This window comes from Cydia pomonella, chromosome 10 (genome assembly GCF_033807575.1).
Source record: "Cydia pomonella isolate Wapato2018A chromosome 10, ilCydPomo1, whole genome shotgun sequence".
NCBI classification, from domain to species: Eukaryota; Metazoa; Arthropoda; class Insecta; order Lepidoptera; family Tortricidae; genus Cydia; species Cydia pomonella.
The window spans coordinates 5,107,347-5,124,027 of record NC_084712.1 but is presented as its reverse complement, the minus strand read 5'-3'; the positions used below and the strand labels follow the sequence as shown (position 1 = coordinate 5,124,027).

General features: G+C 41.4%; 2 protein-coding genes across 2 annotated transcripts in view; one reads left to right on the top strand and one right to left on the bottom strand.

The window, feature by feature from the left end:
* Positions 1-5,302, top strand: part of LOC133521886 (adenylosuccinate lyase) — a 59,783-nt gene extending 54,481 nt beyond the window's left edge. The window contains exons 2-3 of the mRNA XM_061856997.1: positions 2,823-3,118; positions 4,124-5,302. Of these exons, the coding sequence (XP_061712981.1) occupies positions 2,823-3,118; positions 4,124-5,138 (1,311 nt within the window). The 3' untranslated portion in view covers positions 5,139-5,302. The remainder of the gene's footprint in view (positions 1-2,822; positions 3,119-4,123) is intronic.
* Positions 5,271-16,681, bottom strand: part of LOC133521883 (uncharacterized) — a 76,099-nt gene continuing 64,688 nt past the window's right edge. Inside the window, exons 4-9 of the mRNA XM_061856994.1 lie at positions 15,589-15,786; positions 14,513-14,636; positions 14,078-14,188; positions 12,931-13,084; positions 11,035-11,247; positions 5,271-10,795 (exon numbers count right to left, since the gene is read on the bottom strand). Coding sequence (XP_061712978.1) covers positions 5,733-10,795; positions 11,035-11,247; positions 12,931-13,084; positions 14,078-14,188; positions 14,513-14,636; positions 15,589-15,786 — 5,863 coding nt within the window. The 3' untranslated portion in view covers positions 5,271-5,732. The remainder of the gene's footprint in view (positions 10,796-11,034; positions 11,248-12,930; positions 13,085-14,077; positions 14,189-14,512; positions 14,637-15,588; positions 15,787-16,681) is intronic.

Sequence of the window (16,681 nt, the reverse complement as noted above, 5' to 3'; positions counted from 1 at the left end):
CCGCCTGTATGAAACATGCGTTAGTAATTAGACAAATGCATATTTATATACAATATCCGCCTCTTATAGTGTGGATAGTGAACCTGCCTACGAAGCTGGAGCTTTCAGGTATAAATCCCGGTAAGAGCTTTTATTTGTGTGTTCAATTGTTCATCACGAATATTTGTTCCCGAGTTATGGATGTTTCTATCTAGTACCAGTACCCATAGTAGAAGCTTTGCATACTGTGGTCAGATCAATCAAGTGATTTATGTAATATTGTCCCCAAGAATATTTAACTACGAACGAGTTTTAAGGAGGGTATGTTAAACACTAAAATCTAAAAATGCGGCGCTTGCTTGCTTCCCGAAACCCGCGCTTATCCCGATACTTCGTGCGTATTGAATTTGCTTTTACGCTAGCTTATTCTATGAGGTCGTATGCGGCATAAAGGGTTTTACGAAGTAAAAAACAAGAATTAATCGAAAAATCAAAGGACAATTTAAAGGCTTCAAACATTTGAAACAGTCCCATTTGCCTGTACAATGAAATTGTGTGTTTAAAAAGAGGCATCGTTTATACGATTTTCTCTGCTATAAAAGTAAACCAATTGTGTAATGGCAATTAAATAAATGAATTCGATGCCATGACTAACCAGTTCACCAAACAATACTTTCATAAGCTTTGTAAATCAAGATACCTGGGCGGCTACTGGGAAAATCGAAATTCGTCAATTGCGGGCATTTTTCTCTGTCACTCTAATTACGTCTTAGTGAGAGTAAAAGAGAAAGTTCCCCGCAATTTGCGAATTTCGGTTTTCGCGGTAGGCCCCCTGACGCCAATGGCGTGGCGTTATTCATAAACGCTTATTGTTAAGCTTGATAATCCCTTGTACTTGTCTGTCATTTAGCCGTTTGTGTTTGTTAGAAAGGGACAAAATTTAAGAAAGGTTTGTAAAGTTTTATGAATAAGGGGGTTCATTGGTAATTCTTAATTAAACAGATAGATTTTTGGCCAACATAGTTTACTTGTGAGATGTATTTCAAACAGTTTTCTCGGATTGTATAGATAGTGAATACATATGTATTCACTATCTATAACATGTAAATATACATATACATGTAAATATTTACATGTATAGTAAAGACATATGTATATACAAAATGACTGCAACAAGACTACAAACCTACGTACATTACATACCCACCGAAAACATTGAAAAATGTGACATCCCAATCCAGCCGCCATGTAAAAAATTTAATTTACTTATGTTTTGATGCTCACTGCTGGTTTTGTTTCTATTTGTACGTTTCCACATAGATAATGGTACAAAAGGAAGAAACATCCTAATCTATATAAAAATATTTTAAAATTCATAGATCAGTAAAATCTCATAGAATATTTCAAAATATCATAGAGTACTTATTGTCTTCCAAAGGGATCACGATGTCAATTTCATGCATTATGGAGATGGTGAAACGTCAAAATCTCAATTTAGCAACGGCCCTTGCGCATTATTTTAAACGCGTGCGCAAAACGTCGCAAGTGACATGAGAATTTAGTGTAGATATGACCTTTTTCGTACACAGGGCACTTTTGACGCGAGGAAGTCGCATTTATTTTGTCGTTGAAGGGAAAGCGAAGGTAATTTGAAACTGTATATCGAGGTAATCATTACAAACTCGTATCTGGTAGACCAGTACTTACAAATTCAACTTTATGGTGTATGCTTAAAGGTTGAAAGTATGAGTTTGAGTTTACATAAATACGTGTAAATGAGAGTTTGTAATATGCCCTTGGGCTTTAGCAACTGTGGGACCTTATTTTGAATAGAAGATTAACCATACAAATTAGGTAGTGTCAAGCGGTTTTCAACGCTACTTCATCATCTCTTTTCATGACTTCACTAATTATAATTTATTGAGCGTGTTTATTGTTTGTATCGTGACTTTCGTGTCAACCTGTATTTATGCGGTGTTGACACTTGTCAAATTAATAATTAGAGTTTAATGTATTGTTTTTAATTAACTGGTATCACGCCACTGCAGCTGCATTAGGTACTCCTGCGGCGTTGACGCGGGCTTTGTCATAATCAAATTCCTAAATAAAATGAGTGACAGATTTAATCGCGACAGTAATCGCTATTACTAATAGCTATACAGCTAAGCAAAAGGCCCTGCTGCTGTTGACATATGAACATCACCTTGTTTGGTAACAACACCTCGGGGGCGTATTTTAGAATTTCAAAATATGATAGGTACGGATTTAAGTAATCTCCTTCTTCCTCGCGTTGTCCCGGCGTTTTTACACGGCTCATGGTAGCCTGGGGTCCGCTTGACAACTAATCCCAAGATTTGGCGTAGGCACTAGTTTTTACGAAAGCGACTGCCATATATCTGCCCTTCCAACCCAGAGGGTAAACTAGGCCTTGTTGGGATTAGTCCGGTTTCCTCACGATGTTTTCCTTCACCGAAAAGCGACTGGTAAATATCAAATAATATTTCGTATATAAGTTCCGAAAAACTCATTGGTACGAGCCGGGGTTTGAACCCGCGACCTCCGGATTGCAAGTCGCTACCGCCTAGGCCACCTTACCGCTAGGCCACCAGTGCAGCGCTTCATTTAATAAGTAATCTTAGTGTAAAAGTATTGACATGCTTAATAGTAATTGTGAAATCAGAAAATAAGCAGCTAAATGGAATAATATTATTTTTAAAAAGGACGTTTGGTCACCACTTCTTTAGTTAAAAGAAAACGAAACGAAGGCGACTTTACGATAACGTTTCCACGAATTTGTTGCTTAGATTTGACTGACTTTTAACTCTAGCCATTTCTCATTCCAGGAGCTAGGCCTCGACATCACCGACGAGCAGATCGCTGAGATGGAGTCCGCCATCCACGACATCGACTTCGCAGCTGCAGCAGAACACGAGAAGAAAGTCCGTCATGATGTCATGGCTCATGTTCATACCCTGGCCGAACGCTGCCCCCTTGCCGCGCCTATTATACATCTTGGGGCTACTTCATGTTATGTCGGGGATAATACGGATTTGATTACTTTGAAGCATGGACTGGATCTGCTGCTCCCGAGGCTTGCGGCTGTCATTAGTCGGTTGGCGAAGTTTGCTGATGAATACAAGTAAGTTTTTAGAAGTTGTCTTTTAGATTCATTCTCTGAACGCTGCCCCGATGCAATGTTAATCATCTAACTTGGAGTCCGTTCGTACTCACCGACAATCGACATGGGGCGTAGATTCAGTAAAGTAAAAAAATCTAATCTTCACTCAGGCTACAACTTTACTACTCAGGGCTTTTTCGCTGAAAGTCTGTGTCTGTGGCTGTTTATTTCTTCAATCAAATAAAATGGCAATTTTCGCCCCATTGCGTGATGTTATTGTCGCTTTAGGGTCCCACAACGAGTATCATAACAAACTGATAATTATAAAGAAGCAGCCAGGTTATATAACTTAATATCTCGAAAGCACTTTGTTTTATGTGCATGGGATCGGTGGGATGCTGATTTAATTACCTCCTGCATGACTCAGTTACTATTATAGATAGATAAATGAAACACAAATACACCTAAGAATTTATGCAAATTCTTAAGTAGCTATGCTAACTATGTGAAACTTGATTGTACGGTAGATGAGTTGCGAAACAATCTTGATATGTAGGTGTCCAACAATTAACTACGTTGATGTTCGAATCAACTTCTAATTTCAAAATTTATTTTCACTCGAATATGTAAGAGTGATAGAGAAGTAGTTCGCAGTACCAACATCGAATTCGTTATCTACTTTTCTAGGCTATGGAATTCCAAAGTCTCATTGCTGATAGAAATGTATTACGACGATTTTTGACGACCGGTTTGGCCTAGTGGGTAGTGACCCTGCCTACGAAGCTTATGGTCCCGGGTTCAAATCCTGATAAGGGCATGTATTCGTGTGATGAGCATGGATATTTTTTCCTGAGTCATGGGTGTTTTCTATGTATTTAAGTATTTATAAATATTTATATATTATATACATCGTTGTCTAAGTACCCTCAACACAAGCCTTATTGAGCTTACTGAGGGACATAGTCAATTTGTGTAATAATGTCCCATAATATTAATTATTATTATTATTTATTTATTACGTTTCAGATCGCTACCAATCCTAGGCTTCACGCACTTGCAGCCCGCGCAGCTGACGACGGTGGGTAAGCGTGCCTCTCTCTGGCTCAGCGATCTGATCATGGATGAACGCGCCCTCTCACGAGCAAGAGACGACCTCCGCTTCCGCGGCGTCAAAGGCACCACTGGCACCCAAGCATCGTTCATGCAACTCTTCAAAGGTGACAGCGCTAAAGTACGCGCTCTTGACAAGAGAGTAGCTGAACTCGCTGGCTTCGACAAACGCTACCTGGTCACAGGACAAACTTACTCCAGAAAGGTTGACTTAGAGGTAGTTGCGGCTTTATCTGGTTTAGGAGCGACTGTGCATAAAATGTGCTCTGATATTCGTCTGCTTGCTTCCCGTAAGGAAGTTGAGGAGCCCTTTGAAGCGTCGCAGATTGGTTCTAGCGCTATGCCTTATAAAAGGAATCCTATGCGTTCGGAGCGCTGTTGCGCGCTTGCTCGCCATCTGATCACTCTGCACGCAAATGCAGCTAACACTCATGCAGTTCAATGGCTTGAGCGTACTTTGGATGACTCCGCCAATCGTCGCATCACGCTCGCTGAGGCCTTCCTAACCGCTGACGCGACTTTACTCACCCTTCTTAACATCTGCCAAGGCTTAGTCGTGTACCCCAAAGTTATCGCGCGGCATATTGCCCAAGAACTGCCGTTTATGGCCACAGAGAACATTATAATGGCTATGGTCCAAGCCGGCGGGGATCGTCAAGTATGCCACGAGAAGATCAGGGTTCTTTCTCACGAAGCCGGAGCTCAAGTTAAACAGCATGGGAAAGACAATGATCTTATTGACCGTGTGAAGAAGGATGCGTACTTCGCGCCGATCATCTCTCAGTTGGACAAGATTCTGGACGCGTCCACCTTTATCGGAAGGGCTCCGGAACAAGTGACTGAGTTTATCGAAGAGGAGGTGGATCCTGTCGTATCGAAGTATGCTTGCGTATTGAAAGAGGTTGAGAAACCTGTTACTCTAAACATTTAAATGTTTTTATTGAAACCTGATTTTAAGCTTAACCCCTGCATATGGAAGAGCCCCCTTCCACTTAGTTTTGTATTTACTGAAAACATATTACTAGTTTTTTATTCGCTTTTATGTTTTGTTAAAATAAAATGCTTTATTATTGAATAAAAATGTATTTACAATCATACAGCGTATACGCTCTATAATACACAATAAACGAGAATTATACAAAAATGACTTCACTATTTTACATAACAAAACGTGTTATATAAACTAGATAATGGTAACCTTATATTTTAGGTAACTACGGTAAACATAAATAATTTAAAAATATAAGTGTGCGCAATGAGTTGCAAAATAAAAGTTGTGAGTACAAATTAACAATGAACACAGTTTTGGAAACACAAAAAATCGTAACTAATGGTTGCTAAGCAAGCAAAAAGCATTCTGAAGCACAAGTAATAAATAACTACAACGTAACATTAACAAAATCGAACAAATAAATAAGTTTCTAAGATTAATTTGAGAGAGACATCAACATCAAGTATCCCTGGTACATTTCGTGATCACATTTTATCACAATTTCGATGGCACGATTAAATAAGATACTAGATTTTACAGAGCGTTGGTGAGTAGTGTGTCGCCCTGGCAGGCGGGGCCCTGGCTCGGCCAGTTACAGGCTCCCAGGCTGGGGTCGAAACTCAGCTGAACAGGACAATTGAACACGTGGAGGGTGAATCTCTGCTTGGTACAATCCCATCTGCAAGCGTAGAACTTGTTACATTGTTTGGGGTGTCTGAAAAGTCCAGCTCTCTGACAGTCGACGGACCCTTGCAAGGTTTCGTCTCTGCTTCTCCATCCACCAGGCCCATATCGGTCAAACGACTGAGATTCAATGGATCCAGATTCTGACCCTGCTACTATGGCTTGCTTGACAATAGCAGTAGGGGCTACTTCCTGTTTCAACAAGACGGTTTTATATGTAGGGGCGACAGTCACAGCCTTTACGCGTGGTCTTATCGTGTAAACCTTTTCTGTAGAGGTAACGATGGCGGGAGTGCTTGATACGTATACTTCTTTCCTCTTGGGCGTCACTGATACATACTCATTCTGTTCAGAGAGGTCTTGATAGAAAGAGTCATCGGGGACAATGATAGGGTTGAAAGTGGTAGAAACGTAAGGAGCCACAGTAGCAGTCTTAACATTTGACACAATTTTCCTAGATTTTTGAGCCCATTGGTTATCGTTTATGTCACCGCGGCTGGAGTCATCGTAATCGTTGTTATAATCTAAGAAGTCTTGATCTTGAACCTTGGGGCGTGTTCCTTTGAGTACGACAGTTGGGGATTGACAACTGCAAACAGCGCCCAACTTCCTGACGAGAAGAGGGTTGAAATCATTTATCTTAGTCACTACAGCTACCTTTGGCTTCGCCCTACGGATAGGCGCTGGGGTGACCTCGACGAGCTCCTGTTTGTACGGAGCGTAGGTAGAAGTTACAGTTGAAGGACTGTAAGTACTTGACACATACGCAGGCGATGACGTGGTGTAAGCATGCGATTTGGCCGTCGCAACAACGATATTCTGCTTTCTTGCTGGCGCTGCAGTGGATACAACTATGGGTGCTTCCGATGACACTGATTTGTAAGGGTTGTACAGAATTTTAGATGTAAATGATTGGCCATCACTTTCGAAATTAACTAGACCCTGAGCAGTTTCTTCTAATGGTGGCAGATATTCAGGTGCTTTGTAAGTCGTGGACTCAGTGTATCTGTAAGTAGGGGCCGCTGTAGTTGACTTCACGTATGTCTTTCTTGTTACCGGTGGCAGATAGGTATTTTCTGTTTTAGGAGGTAGATATTCAGGAACGTTGTAGGTAGGGATAGGTTCTGGCGTGGGCGGCAAATACTCCCGAGATGTCGTGGAATAGGTAACTGGCCTATAAGTAGATGTTACTACTGGTGCTACGGTAGAGACTATAGGTGGGAGGTATTCCTCAGCCTTGTTGGCTACCTGGATCTCTGGAGTTTGGTATGATACTTGGAATGACGAATATTGGTTATTTTCTATCTTCTTTGGCTGTTCAATGTGAGAAGTAGTGAACGATACATGCTGAGCGGGAACGTAACTCTGCACATTTTCGTACTGCTGGGAATAGTCTTCCGATTTGTAATCATAGTTATCTTGAGCTTGGTGGAAAACGGCTTGCTCCTGAACTATCGGCTTAGCAGTTGATGACACTATATACGATTCTTGGTAATCTGTCTTTGGTGGAATATATTCGGGTGCCTTGTAAGCCTTCTTAGGGGCCTCGTATTCAGCGTAATGCTCTTGATAAGCGAGTGTCGCTGGAGTGCTTGATACAAACACAACGTTGTCCTTCGATTTGTGTTGAGTATCGTCATTGTAAAGGTGGTATGTTTGGTGAGAAACTTCACTAGCATCAGAGTAAGATTTAGGACTTACTGTTTCTACATCTCGTTGAATCTCTGGCTGGTTGTAAGAGTACCCTTGGTTTAAGTTTAGGGATTGTGTGTTGTAGTTGTACGATTGATGTGATGTTTCGTACTGAGCAGGTTGGCTGACAATATGGCTCACCTCATGCTGATGGCTTATAGGCTTGTATGTTTGAGTATAAACAGCGGCAGTAGGTTCTACGTATGGCGTGGGTGTTACCTTTTGAGTGTATTTTAGTATAGGGTTTTCATAATAAGATACAGCCGGTTGGTAAGCGAGTTCAACTTTAGGTGCAGGTGTAGATGACACTGGAACTACCTTTTCTACTTTGTGGATGGTTTGATGACTATAAGACTGTGGCTTGTAGGTAGAAACAACTGGCGCCGGGGTCGAATAAGTTACGATTGCTGGGGCTTCCTCGAACTTGGCTGCAGGCTTCTGGTAATCATATCCAGAGAATGATGAGTCTTGGGAATAAGTATGGACTTGAGCAGTGTCGACTTTGTGAACAGTTTCGTGGCTGAATACTTGGGGTTGGTAGTGAGATATCGCTGGCTGCACGGTGATGGCAGGTTGGGCTGTCGTGTACTCGACTACGGTTTGTGGTTGTTCGTAATTGATGCCCTGGTTCGTGTAGTCGTAACCACTTTCTTGTGATTGAGCATAAGACTTGCTGTTTTCGACTTTATGAATTGTTTGATGGCTATACGACTGTGGGCTGTAGGTCGAAGCAATTGCTGGTGAAGGTGTAACATGTTGAACAATAGTCTTGGAGGTGTCTTCAAAAGTAATGGCGGGTTTGACATAACTATATCCAGAGTTTTCTTGAGAGTAAGTGTTCACTCGGCCAGCGTCTACCTTATGTAGAGTTTGATGACTAAAGCCTTTTGGTTCGTACGTAGAGACAGCTAGAGCTGGTTGAGTTGTTGTATACTCAACTACAGTTTGTGGTTGATCATAACTAACACCGTGGTTGGTGTAGTCGTATCCACTTTCTTCTGATTGACCATAAGCGTTGCTGTTCTCGACCCTATGAATTGTTTGATGGCTGTATGATTGTGGATTGTATGTAGAAACAATTGCTGGAGCAGGTGTAACGTGCTGGACAACGTTCTTGGCGGTTTCTTCAAAGCTAACAGCGGGTTTCCCATAATGGTACCCAGAACTTTCTTGAGAGTAAGTGTTAACTTGACTAGCATCTACTTTATGTAGAGTTTGATGGCTGAAACCTTGCGGCTCATAGGTAGAGACAGCAGGTTGGACTTCTAGAGCCGGCTGGGGTGTAGTGTATGTGACTACAGTCTTTGGTGGCTCGTAGGTTACCCCTGATTGGACGTAGTTGTAACCAGATCCGACCTCCGCAGCCGGGTTGTACACTTTGGCACTTTCTACTTTATGAATGGTTTGATGACTGAATGACTGAGGAGTGTACGTCGCCGCAGTGGGCTCAGCGTATGTACTGACGCTGGGACCAGTGGTGTAAGCTACAACCTTTTTGAAAGGTTCTTCTGTCACTGGTGAGGCATTGGAGTAATCATAACCCACAGATTCTACCTTATGTAGAGTTTGCTGACTATGGCTAAATCCTTGCGGTTTGTATGTGGAGACAGATATCGGTGCGGGAGTAGAGTAGGTTATTCCGTCTTCAAACTTGATGGCTGGTTTTGAATAGTCGTAACCAGAAGATTCACTTTTCACTGATGCGGCATTAACGACTTGGTAGCCAGAATAGTCCTTGTTCTCATATTGATGATAGTCAGCTGCCTGATTGTAGTCATCGATAACCACTTTAGGTGTGCTGCTAACGTATTGTTTTACAGGTACCACTGTCGGTTGAACATACGTAACGGCAGGATGAATGATGCCGAAGATTTGCTTAACGCTGGTCTTAGGTGCTTCAGGTACGAAGGTAGTTTTGTATGCTACTGTCGGTAACGCTGTGGTAATAGCGAACGGAGTAGCAGTAGTGGGGATTCCAGATGAAGTAGGAGTAGTGACGTAGCTGTAACCATCCAAGTTGTGTGAGTCTGTTCCGACGTGATTAATAGAAACTGCCGGTTGTGAAACATATGAGACGTGTCCCGTATGTTGGTTGTCATGGATAATATTATGACCAAACGATTGGGAGCCACTGGTGGATGCTTTAGAGGCGTCATAGTTAAACTGGTCAGTATATCCAGTATCAACCAAAGTAGTCTTGCCCACCAGACCGACATTAACAGATCCTGCTGCTAAAGTGTGCGATCCACCAGTATAGGCCTTAGAATCGCTGATATAGTTTCCACTGTTAGCACTACTGTAGCTTCCATGGTACACTTGGTTGTTCAGAGCATTATTAGCTGATGAAGCTCCATTATACCCTCCAATATGGCCGTCAGCTCTATATACACCAGCCACGTATTTACCAGAGTCGTCATGTGTGTATGAACCGGAATAATCCGTACTGTACGATCCACTGTCACTTTTATATCCGTTAGCGGTAAGTGAAGATTCTTTGTAAATACCAGCTTGGTATTTTCCCGAGTCGCTGTAGGAACCAGAGTTATAAGATCCCTTGTAGTTTGATGAATCGTCAACATAAGACCCAGAGTTATCATGTACATATTGTCCGCTGCTATCAGCTCCAGAAGATGCCGAATATCTTCCGTAATCGTAGTAGTCGCTGGAGTGTTTGTAAGCAGAATCATCATGGGCGTATGGGACAACTGGAGAACCTACATGCTTGTAAGGCTCAGCATAGTCACCTGAAGGGTCATGTACGTACGCCCCAGAATTGTCGGAGTAATCACTTGATTGATATTGAGAGTTTTGTCCCGATGAGAACGAAGAGTATCCACTAGATTGCCCCGAAGAATAATCGGCAGCACCAGCGAGAATATTAACCTGATGACCATGGATCTTTTGAGCCTCAGCTTTAGTCGGCAGTCTATAATCATCTAAGATCAGCGAGCCACTAGTGTACTTCCCTTCATCACTATATTTAGTCGCCTGGACGAGTCCATTGCCATGCGCGGCTCCGTTGACTTGGTAAGCGAGCTCGTTAGATCCAGAGGCTCCGTTGAACTCCTGGGACGCGATGAAGTTGGCGTCGAGTGCGTCTTGTTGGGAGAGGAAGCCACCCTGGATGCCGACGAGGTTGTCGAGGGCAGCGCCGGAGACCAGACTGTTGTGGGCGGCCACGTTCACGGCGTCGGCGGTTTGTCCATGGAAGCCAGCGGCTCCTGGAAATTAAATATTAATATGTTTTTAAAATGCTAGTAGAAGAAAGTTACGCCTAGGTTAACTTGACCAAAATAAATTATCTAAATGATTGAATCAAGTAATGAAAACCTAACGAGTTCACGACGTTGCTTACGGCTGTGGTTTACTCTTCACTTCGAGTTTTTGTTACACTGCGTGCAGTATGCGTTTATTTGTTCTGTGATTCGTTTGTGCTAACATGAATATATTTCAAGCTCACCACTAAGAACTGCTCCAGAGTATCCGAAGGCCTCGGCCTCGTATCTGGCGATGTTTCCACAAGCCGGCACCAGCCAGGGCCAATCGCACTTCAGCTTCTCAGCATCGAAGCCGAGGCCGAAGGGGCAGCGGAACTCGTAGGCGGACAGCGGCGCCTTGCCGTGGTCCAGGCAGGCGAAGAACCAGCGGCAGTTCTCGGGATCGGCGTAGTAACCTGGAACCCAAATTGGTTACAGTGAGCACAATGTAGCAAATTGATGGTTTTCAGTATCCATCGTCTACACGGAAATCTTCAGTGAAGCAGTTTGTTGGGTTGCGAAACTCGAAACTCCATGTAAATATTATAAATCCGTGATTGATTTATAAAGCCGTGTCTTCGGAGGCAGACTGCCTATTATTGCAAAAAGATTTAGATAATTTTGTCCTATATTGCTCTAATAATCATTTGTTTTTAAACACAGAAAAATGTTTTGTTATCAGCTTTAATCGGAAACACAACCCGATAATTTATAATTATAATTTGTCTGGTAATAACATAGCACGAGTATCTTCCATTAAGGACTTAGGTATCACTATGGACTCGCAACTAAACTATAATGAGCATATTGATAATTTATGTAAACGTGCATATAAAAGGTTAGAAATGATTCTTCGTGTAGGACAGCCCTTCAAACGGCCAAATACTTATAAATTATTATTTTATTCTTTAGTTAGGAGTATCCTCGAATTCGGGAGTGTAATTTGGACACCACAATACCAAGTCCATATTGACCGTTTGGAGAGAATTCAAAACATTTTCTTAAAATCTCTAAGTTATAGAACAGGTACTTATTTTGTAAATTCAACGTTGGCGGCGAAACATTTTGGTGTACCTTCTCTTTTTAACCGTAGGATATACTTAGACGTTATGTTTTTGTTTAAAATTCTAAAAAATATTATTAATTGTCCTAATCTACTAAGATTAGTTACTTTCAGTTGTCCGCATCTCCCCTTACGCCCTCGATCGCTGTTTCATATTAGTTTTTCGGTCAAAAACTATTCCAGGCATACCTTTTTCAGACGAGTTCCTAGTTACTATAATCAAAATCTATTCGAAGTAGATTGTTTTCAAAATTCGTTGGCTAGTCTAAAAGATATAGTTAAAAGTAAGTTGTTTTAATATATAAGTACAGATATCAGTTATTTTTTCTATCAGATTCAAAAATTTGCATTAAGTAGCTATATAACTATATTTATATCAGTTAACATAATTTATAATTTATGAACCTCCAGGTCTTTTTGTTGTATTTTCCTTTTGTTGTGGTACATCGTTTGTATTGCATTGTTGATATGTTTATACGACTGTTTGGTTTCTAAATAAATTAAAAAAAAAAAAAAAAATCCATGTAAAATAAAAGAGAATAAAGTTTTTGTGTATTATCATATTATCAACTAGTGGTCTAAAGGGTCCAGAAGCTTGGTAGGAATCTGGAATTGATCTGGAGGTACCAGAAGTACGAGGTTCCATAGAAATCAGGGTTTTTTCGTCGTACACCTAAACGTGTGTTTTGCCTAGCTATTAGAACAATGACAATAATGATTGTGTCTTATGCATTATCTTATAAATATATACTATAACTTCATGTCCTTGATGACGCTCGTCCTAGGCTCACGGGCAATTTCGGTAGGTCCCAGGGTCTAATCCTCCAGTTTTATTTTATCAATGTCTTTCTAGAGTCATTGCAGTGTCTACATTTCGTATGAAAGTCTGGTCCTTAAGATTTTACCTTCATTTTCGGAGCAAGTGAACTTCGTGTGGGGTACAGGGACGGTCTCAGAAGACTCGGGGCAGTCCTGCGAGTGCGGCAGGCTGTCGGGCCACACGCACACCTCGTAACACGAGTCAAAAGCTAAGTACCTTCATGTTCGGGGCAGATGAACCTCGTGCGGGGTACGGGGGCGATCTCAGAGGATCCGGGGCAGGCCTGCGAGTGCGGCAGGCTGCCAGGCCACACGCACACCTCGTAACGCGCGTCGAAAGCTAGGCCGGCGGGGCAGTCGAACTCGAATACCTGGTGAAACGATACACAAACCCAACTTGTTAGTAGAAAAAGGCGCGAAATTCATGTTTTCTATGGGAGATAAACTACATTTTTTAAATTTCTACGAAAATGGCTTGACAGACTATATAAGTAATATAAGCATAGCAAGGGCAATCATGGCTGCAACTTTTGTTACGTCATAAGGCTCAAGTACTTGTTAACAAGACATTGCCATAAAAAGGTTGATCGTTTAACTAAATATTACGACCGGTCTGGCCTAGTGGGTAGTGACCCTGCCCACGAAGCTGATGGTCCCGGGTTTAAATCCTGGTAAGGGTATTTATTCGTGTGATGAGCATGGATATTTGTTCCTGAGTCATGGGTGTTTTCTATGTATTAAAGTATTTATAAATATTTATATATTATATATATCGTTGTCTAAGTACCCTCAACACAAGCCTTATTGAGCTTACTGTGGGACTTAGTCAATTTGTGTAATAATGTCCTATAATATTTATTTTATTTATTTATCCTTGATCCATCAAGTGGATATTTGACATTGAACCGGAGTTACTAATTAGAACGTTTTGCGAAATTCATACAGCGGTAAATAGTGCGGTTTTTATACCGAAGATCGTTAGTTCGCACCCTTTTTGTTTGCAACGAGGAGTTTCTCGGGTGAACGAAATATCATTTTGCTTTTACCAATGCCTTTTCAATTAAGGAAAATATCGTGAGTAAACTGGACTAATCCCAATAAGGCTTACAATTAGTTGAAAGGGCAGGTAGTAGTCGCTTTTATATAAAATTACCCTCCCTCGGCAGTTGTATAAAAACTTAGCCCGAATAAAACCGTGGCTAACAGCGAAATCATGAAAATAAGCTCTAACAACGCCATCAGAAAAGATAACTGTCATTTTTTAACACCTTGCGATTAAAAGAGACGTACTCTGTCATTACCACGCTGTCACGTAGACCAAATACGACCATTTATATCCGTACAAGAGTGATAGGGAATCATACCGTATAGTCAGGCGAGAGCTGGTCGAACTTGACGCAGCGGTAAAAGCGCGCGCAGGAGCGCGGGTGCACGAAGTAGCCCTGACGGGAGCAGGAGAACTCCGTACGGGTGTCCTGGAAACAGATTAGAATTTTTAAATGAATAAATTACAATACATTACAGTTCTGGTTGCTATGCGTGACGCATATTCGGGTTAAAAAAGATCAGATCCTGAGTAAGCCATGTCTCGCAAAGAGACTGGCGCCCTACGGAGCATCCCGATGCAGCGCTAACGCTGCGTAGTCCATTATGTGTGCCGCATGTCCACAAGCTGCAGGCGTAGGTACAGCGATGTAATTGTGTGCCTACCATTTCCACTATAAACTGTGATGGGTTTGCTAATCTCTCACAAAATGTATATATTACGACCTCTTATGCCTTATGACAAAGACAGTTACCTCACGGATCGAGTGAATCACGCCATCAGAATCGACGATTTGTGTAATTCTGTAGGGGGAGACTTGCAGCGCGTCGAGAGCCCGCGCGTGTGCAGGGGCGGAGAGGATCTCGTGCTCCAGAGACCTGGAACCGCAAATAACGGTTTACAGCTGCGAGTAAAAGATGACTCACGTTATACCGGTCCGGTCCCGGGACGAGGCCTCCGATACTTCATTTTTTATGACAGGTAATCGGTGATCACGTGATGCTTTCTATAGAAAAGCGAAGTGTCGGATGCCCCGGCCCGGGCCCGGACCGTCTTAGCGCGAGTCATCCTTGAAGTACAATCAAGCAACAATGCATTTTGCAGACAGACAACGGAGACATTAGGTAATCATCATTGATGTAGGAACTCTTGGAGAAGGGAACTCTGAATATTGAAACTCCTGGTTAATATAATTTGTAAGTTTTTTGAAGTGAAAACTTCTTTAGCGGCCCTATGCACTTTTTGTGATAGGGAAAAAATGTTAAACTCGCGACAGGTCACGTGACCGACAGATTCGTCAGATTGAAAATTCGTAAGACGGGCTCGTGACTCGATCGAAAAACTCCATGATTGTTTTAGTAATGATGATGGTGTAAGAGTTGTTGAAATTATGGATGGAAGTACCTAGATTTTTCTGAGATAAACTTTTTAATGTTAAATAATTGTAATAGTTCTGAAGTGTTAAATTTTTTATGTAATATAAATTGACATGTTTGTATACGATAGCGTAATTAATGAATATTGTATTTTACCACATAAATGATAGTACTTTTATACTGATAATTAAAGCAATTCGTGCAAAATTATTCCCTAACCATTCCAAAATATCAAAAATGCACAACATTAATATTCAAGTTTTCACTTCTGCCGGCATTCCCGGAATGCAACCCGTTGTTTTTTTATTTCATTACACACAATACAGGTGACTTTTTTTAGTGCTAATACTTACTCAAAGGTAATTGAGCGATAACCATAACCGTAAACAGTTCAATAAGATAGTTTGATCTCTCAATACTTTTTTCTCTGGAATGTACCTTAAAACAAGTTTACCTTAGAACAGCGGCCCTGGGTGCTCTGCTCTGCTGATTCAGGACCTTGGCAAGGGAAGCCTTCAACGTGGGACCACACGGTGTCTCGACGTCTTTGTCTGCTTTGTGTAAAGCCAGGCCAGCCAGACCACGGACGCGGGCATACTTGCCCTTTACGTCCACGGATGAGGAGTCTTCGAAGGACATCCAGGTTGTGTTCCTGGAAAGTTGAGTTGAGAGTTTGCTGTGAAATAATTACTTATTTTATATGTGGTACCTAAGCCCTTTGAAAATTTGGAGCATTTAACAATTGGAGACCTTCACTGAAAGAAATGTTTGCATAACTGTAACAAAATTTTGGTTACTGTTTACACAAAAATTGGGACTTGCGAACTATGTGTTATATGTTACAAAACCGTGTTTGGCTATCAGTGTTCAGGTACTGGGTATACACTACAAAATAAGTTTGTAAATTTATGCAAAGTTTATTTTCTTATAACCGTAGTTTAGTTATTTAGTAAAGTTACAAAACCAGTTCGGCTATCTATTTTTTTCAGTGTTGTCTGTAATTTTCTGTACAAAACAGTCTGCCGATGTTTGCGGGTGAGGGGCACGTGAAATTTATGGCTATGTTTATATTATTTAAAATTTGATTCAGGCAACAAGTAACCCATATTACAAATACCTTACAGAGTAACATACATATACATTTTACAAAATTACAACTAAACGGCGTGGCTCCGTTGAATCGGCTGCTCTTGTGTCGGATTCGGCAGTTTGCCCCAACGCAAACGTACGCATATGTTACTTACGTACCAATTGCCATGTCAGATAAACATCAGTAAAATAAATATGACCATTGGGCGTGGTTTTCGAGGTTAGAAAGGTTTTCGAGGCGTCAGCAGTTGTTAAATCCTCTAAGTTTGAAAATGACAATAAAAACAGAAAAATTTGACAAAATTCTAAACATAAGAAGCATTGATACAAGAGAACTAATATGCATACAAACTTAGCGAAATAGTCCCTCCATTGTGTACGTACAAGCTTACATCAAGCGTGCATCGATCACTCTGGGAGTGGCTGATTATCAAATTCAAATATTATAACGTATATCA